Below are 7,711 nucleotides of genomic sequence, written 5' to 3' on the forward strand. Positions count from 1 at the left end.
TAAATAGGCTAGAAGCTCTCGGGTAGAGCTTCTCCAAAGCCCAAGTGAATGTACCATCAATAGAACGCCAAAGATTTAGGAACCAAAGACAACATCCATCATAGAGGGGACGTGATCTTAAAAAGCTTACATAGGATGAACTACTTGGAATCTTGGGAGTGTATAAGATGCATTTTCAAGATAAAAGTCAAAAAGAAGCATCCATCTCATCAGGCCAAAGGTTAAAGGCAAAAGGCAAGGCTATGTAAAGAAAATAAAGCTTTAAAATCTTTGGGATGGGAAGTTTAGATGTTTAAGGATGCGTTAAACAACTCTATAATAAGGAAATATCCCTAATGTTTGCTTGATTTAAGAAGTTGCTTAAATATAAAGGAGAACGAACATAAGGTTTCTTGTTAGGTGTGAATAAAGTTAGCACAAACATAAAAAGGATGAAGTTGTGCAAGACAACCTTTGTTATGAGAGCAAGAACATAGGGCACATAGGAACTTATTTCTCCAAACAACATATGAATCCCAAGCTCAAGAAGAAGTCTAATGGAAACTTATTAGGAAAATAAAAACCAAGGATTAAACTTTGACATAAACGAATATGCCAACACATGTCTAATGGTTTATGCAAATGGAAAGGTATACTCTGAAACTCTTTTTTCTTCTCTCAGCCTCTGATTCCTCATCATTTAATGATGAAGATGTGGATGATCTCTCTTATGAGGATCTTCTCAACAACTACAACAATTTGTTTAAGCAATAGTGTCACAATTGGGGTCACGACAAGACTACAAAAATCTTTGAAAAATGGTTGAGTCGTCACCATAGTTTATTGAGAAAAACTATAGAAAAACCTTTAAAGAAACAATGATTTTCAAAACAAAATTCATGTTCAAGAGTCTATTATGTGAAGACATTAACACCCTACAACATCCACCTAATACATACAAAATTGATGAGATTTTTAAAATATTTATTTTCTCTCGTAATCCAAACAAAAACTATGGAAAAATCTTTAAAGAAACAATGATTTTCAAAACAAAATTCATGTTCAAGAGTCTATTACGTGAAGACATTAACACCCTACAACATCCACCTAATACATACAAAATTGATGAGATTTTTAAAATATTTATTTTCTCTCGTAATCCAAACAAAAACATATGTAAAAAACTATTTTAAGTTACTTATTTTTTTCAACAAAAAGAAATTATGAAATTATTTGTTTAGACTTAACAAAGATTGATTTTGATCTTAGGTATTTTAATTCACAATAAAAAATGAACACTACAAGAATGTGGCATTTTGGCGTCGGCCCAAAAAGGACACTACGAAGCCAAAACCGACGCTAGTAGAAAGTTCGCGTCGGCCCAGTGACGGTATGGTGCACCACGCTATTTTCTTGGACTCAAAGGCTATTTGCGTCGGTCAGGAGCGGACGAAGATTTGCGGCTTAATTCGCGTCGGCTTAACCGAAGAAAACACATCAGAATATAATAATCATTTTTTTATGCGTGGGCTAAGCCCACACAAAATGGAAATAAAAAAAAAGTTAAAAATAGCTTTGAGTGGGTGTAGCGTGAGCTCAGCCGACACAAACTATTTAAATTAAATTGTTGGTGTCGGCTTAGCGAGGGCTTGGCCGACACAAATTTCTATAAATTTCGAAAAGAAATATTTGTTTCGAGGCACATCCCAGAGACTGCATCCAGTTCAAAAACCTGCATTCAGACAACAATCCCGAAATCCATATCTTTCAAGCATCTTAAAGGCTGCATCCAAGCACATCTAAGAATTTGCAAACAAAGTTAAGAATATTGTGACTTAAATGAGATCAAATTACAAGTTATACAAAGTCCATAAATCTAAGATCAAAATAAGACAAGTTTACTGTCATTGCTATTACAACCACATTACAACCAACATTTTCCTCATTTTTTTACAATGCATATCACACTCTGTCAAGCCACATTGCAGTCAACATTTTCCTCTTTTTTATACAATACAATGCATATCACACTCCATCAAAGTAAGGCCAAGCATTCAAGTATCACATTTGGTCCAAAGCAAAAACTAATCAATAACGTAATCAACCCAAAGCAAAAACTAAATAATAAATTACCAATTACTGATCCATTTCATTGTTTTTACTTCTATGATCGATCTAAATTACAATTTCCAATTTCCCTAAAATATATTGCTTAAATTACCTATAATTTAATCACTAAATTTATAAACAAGTTTAATGACTTAATAATTAAGTTACCTAAAGGGACTAAAATAACTAATTAGTCCTAATTATAATTATTTTCTATTCCTAAATTATAAATTTCAATTTTAAACATCTTATAATTAATTTCAGAGTAGATTCAGGATGAACAATAATTTAGTGGAATCAAACAAAAGTCTCCTCCCGCACACACAATATGGCTCATGAGATGAATTGAATTGTATTACGATTAGGTAAAAGTGCTTTATACTCTAGCTATTTCTAATTGATTGAATTTCTTTCTGAAAAAGATGGGGAACAATTTTAAAACTTATGAATGCAGGAAAAGGGATATAAAAAGAGACATGGATAAGAAAAAAGAAACAAAGCAATGGGAAAAGAAAAAAGATAATTGCTCTCAAGTCAATTCAATTATAATGTTGATAGTGAATTCAATGTGTATATGGAGTGTGCAGTCATCATCATCTCTTATCAAAGGGGTCACAAACCATAACAGAGAAAAAAAACCATTTACTGAAAAGAAATCCATAAATATACCTTGAATCAGTTAAATATTTTATGTCTGAGATTGAGAATAATTCATCTCGCAAGCCTCTTCACGAACCCTCCTACTACTTCGAACGAAATCGCGAACCCTTTCATCTCGCAAGCCTTCCAATCGCCTCCCGACCGAACCTCACAATCACCTCTCCTGTTGCATGGAATCAACGCAGAATCACAGCGTTGTTCACTCAGAGTGCTGCTTTACAGGCACTGTTTGCAGGCGTAGAGAAGGAGAAGGAGATAACCTGTGCCATTGAAGCTCGACGCGAGGAAGGAGAAACAAATTTCTTGCTCACTTGCTCAAGGAAATGCGGCAAAATTGGGGAAAAGAACTCCAACTCATGGCAGAAAGGGGGAAAACGAAAACCCTAACTTCGCATAAACACAAAATGGAGTCTCGTTCTGGCACTTAAGGGAGGCTAGCTTGGCACTCGTGGAGAAGGGAAAAAAAGAAAAAAACCCTCAATTGGCAGAAACAAAAGAAGGCAAAAGTGAAATTGGGAAAGGGAGAAATTGGTAGAAGTAAAAGCCACCTGATAACTTTTTTTTTTCTTTTAATTAAGTGTAGTATGCGTCGGCTATCCGACGTACTTAATTTTCGAGTGATGCGTCGGCCAAGCCGACGAGAAGGTCAAAAAAATTTATAGAACTAATTTTCTTTTAATTAATTCACATAAATTTCCGTAGAGTCCGTTATGCGTTGGTTAAGCCGACGCCCTTTGCGTCCCCATGACAGCCGACGCCATTTTTGGAAGCTAAATACCAACATTCTTGTAGTGGAAGATTACATAGTTGTTGTTTGTTTTAAATATTTTTAGATAATAATTGTTTAATTAGATTTCTATATTAACATTTTTAATTATCAAGTACATAATAAAAGATTTTCAAAATTTCGAGTAAGTTTAGAACATAATGATAATTAATCTATATTATTATATAAAATATAAAGAGGATTCATTTTTTAGTGTCAATATCTTTTTTCACTTTTATCCTTCAAGTGATTTTTTCTTTAATTTAATGGTTTTGTTTTTTAAATTTAACTATTTTTTTAAATTAAATAAATAACAATCATCTACTAAATAAATAAAAACTATATACAACTAAAATGTTAAAAATATTTATATTTATTTTTATAATTATAGTTTCATACTTTTTGTTATCATACACAAATAACACATATGCGGACTAGTTATTTTTAAAACAATTATTAAAACAAAAATTATACTTATTAAACAAATAGCCTTATAGGTTTCACTTATGAGATAAATGTAAATATTTAAATGTTTATGTATGACTTGGATAGTTTGATATGAAATAATACAGGTTGAATAGTTATGTTATTTCGTTTTTATTACCATAAAAATAATTGCCTTACTACAAAATTTAATTTCATTAGTTATGTTCGGACTCCTTAATGGTCGGGGAAATTGAACATTATTTGACTTTTAGTAATTACTAGTAGGTTTGTTAAGGAAGAATTAACATTAATATAATTAATCTTAAAGGAAGTCTTTTAAGTTTTACTTCGCTTTATAAATTTAAAATCTTTTTATCCTTTGCAATTTACTTTGTAAATTTCAAATTATTATTGGTTCCCTTTAAAATTAATCTCATGACGCTTTTTTTTTTTTTAAAACCACGTGACAATTACTAAAAATAAAATGCATGTTCAATTACTTCAATTATTATTGGAGTAAAAGTAAAATTAATAAAATTAATTTTTTTTTTCTAATATTATTCTTTTTTTATTATATTAATAATAAAATATGTCAATACTTATTTCAATGAATCAATTACCTCTTCTTTTATATTATCACTACCAAAAAACTTTTAAATAGTAACCAATTTTAATGACCAATAATTATTAGTAACTATAGTGACCAACTAATTTACTGACCAATTATAATCAGTAAATAAATATTTAAATTGGTTACTATAATGATTAACTATTTTTTATTTTTAAAATTGGTTACTAATTGAGAATTTTTTTATAGTGTACAAAGATTGTTTTGATAAATTTTTTGGTTATGTTACAACACATTAATCCAAAGCAAACAAGAAAATTAAATATATTTATTTACAAGTTAAATATAACTTTCTGAGAAGTTTTATAAAATATAATTTATACAAATGAATTTTAATTTATAAATAATTGTTTTAATAACTATTTTTCCTGTTTGAACACAATTAGAGTGCAAAGAGAGTTGATGACACATAATGTCAAAAGACAGTCACATGTTGTGCTTATGCTTAATTCCTGTGTGTTTATAATTATATATATAGAGAACTTATTTTATTTAAATTTCCTGCTCCAGAATACTTTTTTCAGCAATTGAAGAATACATTAAGACAGTAATAAACATAATACAAGAAAAGAGTAAACGAGCTTGCCTTTTAGGAAAAGCAGTAATAAACTCCTTCCTAAACCCCAAATAAAACAGATACTCGACACCCATATTACATAATTAAGACTCAAATCAAATTCTTATTCTTTGCTTCTATATAGAAAAGTTTATCTCAAACCTCACTATATAGTTTTATTTAAGTAATCAATCTTATAGTAAACTCCTTGAACATGGATCAAAGAACAGTACTGTGGTGAAGAACATCCTTTACAAACTTATACAAATCACTGTACGATGATCCTCCAACTTGTATAGCTCTTGCTGCTTTTTTCTTCAACTGTAAGCAGTTTTGTCTCATTTCCATTCCTTTTTCTCCCTTCATCATTTCCTTGGCAAGCTTTGATACCTCTTCTCTCTTTACATCGTGATTAATTTCCATCCCTATGCCCCAACTTGTGCATATATACCTACAATTTGTGAGTTGTTCGGCGAAAAAAGGCCAACAAATCATAGGCACACCAGCAGATATGCTTTCAAGAGTAGAATTCCAGCCACAATGGGTTAGAAAAACCCCAACAGATGGATGAGAAAGCACTTGCTCTTGAATGCACCAATGTGTTATGAATCCCCTATCTTTGATCTCATCAAAAAACTCTTGTGGCAAAACTACAGATCCACCCATCACTAAATCTGGCCTAGTTATCCATAAGAAAGGTAGCTTGCTATTTGCAAGTCCCCATGCAAACTCTTTCAGGTGATGCTCTGTCATTACTGTTATACTTCCATAGTTAACATATATGACTGAGTTTGGTTCCCATTTGTCTAACCATGATAAGCACTGTGAGTCATTTTTCCATAAACTTGACCCACTTGACATGAAACCATTTTCTTTCTCTGGAAAAGGCCTACTAAGCAAGTGAAGTGGACCAAAGTTGTATATGTTTGGGTTTTTGGCCTTAAGATATTCTAGGGCTTTTTCCTCCAAGTCTTCAAATGTGTTAATAATGATTGAAGATGATCTTAAGCAATTTTTTGTTTCAACATTCAAGAAATCAAACAAAATATCATCTAGAGTAGTGACTCTAATAAAGCTTGGAATGTCTTTTAGTCTTATATCTTCCGGTCCTGAGATCCATTTTAAACTTTTCTCCAAGGTTCCATCATTCTCAAAATTATCATCTAAAATTTTGACAGAAATAAAGTTAGACCGTTTACGTATCACAAAGATAAAGAATTTATATGTACATAGTTTACTATCAGAAGCAATCTATAAAGCAAATTATTATACAAGATGCTAGCCAATAAAAACTAACAGAAATAAGGGTTAACAAAGTACTTCTATATGCAATTACGTTAGTATATATAATTTCATTTCGTTTTCTTGTATCAGCAAAAACATAGTAGATGTTCCATCATATCTGTTGAGGACAATTATGCACTATTAAACCTTGAAAATAAGAGAGAAAACAAAACAAAATAGAGACGCACCTTTGAATGGAATAATGCCTCTTTTCACGAGTTCATCAAATTGCAAATACCCCACTAAGCCACAAGCTGATGCTGTCCAGAATTGAACATCTGGTATGCCCAAATCCCTTGCAACTTTTGCAGCAAAGCCCATGAGCCCATCAGCAATTATGCAACTAATCGGAGGCACATGATGTGAAGAGTTGAGCTTCATCACCAAGTCTTTGAATGGAGCATAACAGTTTTTCCTAAGTGAAAGATTGAGTTGAGGAAGATTCTGCGTTGCATCCTTGTCTGAAGGTGGCAGACCATCGGGTATGGTCTCAAATGTGAAATCTGGGAGACCCTTTACAAAGTGTGCTCCATGGGACTTAACAAAACGGTTGTGGTTGAACTCAGTGTTCACAAAGGTTACGTGGAAACCCTGGCAATGAAGGAGTTTGGCTAATTGCATCAAGGGGCTTATGTGTCCCTGTGCTGGGTATGGTACACACACAGCGTGAGGCTTTCGGGTATGAAGTGAGGCCATTTTGTGGGTGACAAATGTATGATATAGTAAGATGGCTATGGACTCTGGTTTAGCTTACTTCTTTTTCTCCTACAATGTCTTCTATAAATAGTAAGAGAAAAATGAGAAAAGTAACCCTATAAGATGTTAGTAATTTTAATACAAGTACAAAATGGTAATTTCCAATTCAACATATTTTAACAAATAAAAAAAATCGTAATTAGTTACATAAAAAGATAATAGGTAGTATATAGTACGGTATATTGCTAAAAGAAATGTTAAATTACTTTGTTTTTGCTCAAACTATTATAAAAACTTGATTCTTTTATAAATTAAATTATGAAATATATATTTCATGAAAGTCATAAAATGTCTTTTCCAATAAACGGTATATGGAATGTTTTTCATACCACAAAACAATTTCAAATAAATTACAACATAACCTCCATATATATATAATTTATTAAGGAACATGTTTATATAATTTTTATAATTAAAAGGATAATTAGTTTAATTTAAAGATAAAACAAAGTTTTTATAAAATAATTTAAGGACAAAAACATTTAAACTTAAAAAATCTAATGATGCTTTGTAGTTGTTTATACGTGTAATATTGTTGCTTTTGGCA

General features: G+C 31.3%; 1 protein-coding gene across 1 annotated transcript; it reads right to left on the minus strand.

Moving 5' to 3' along the window:
• Nucleotides 1–5,027: 5,027 nt before the first annotated feature.
• On the minus strand, nt 5,028–7,164 carry LOC114189056 (linamarin synthase 1-like). The gene is made up of 2 exons (XM_028077760.2): nt 6,597–7,164; nt 5,028–6,287 (listed from the first exon to the last, which is right to left on the minus strand). Exons 1-2 carry the CDS (start codon nt 7,102–7,104, stop codon nt 5,344–5,346), a joined length of 1,452 nt encoding a protein of 483 aa, XP_027933561.1. The 5' UTR covers nt 7,105–7,164; the 3' UTR covers nt 5,028–5,343.
• Nucleotides 7,165–7,711: the final 547 nt, after the last annotated feature.

The sequence above is a fragment of the Vigna unguiculata genome, chromosome 6, assembly GCF_037176805.1.
Source record: "Vigna unguiculata cultivar grain cowpea cultivar isolate G323 ecotype 2 chromosome 6, ASM3717680v1, whole genome shotgun sequence".
Lineage (NCBI taxonomy): Eukaryota > Viridiplantae > Streptophyta > Magnoliopsida > Fabales > Fabaceae > Vigna > Vigna unguiculata.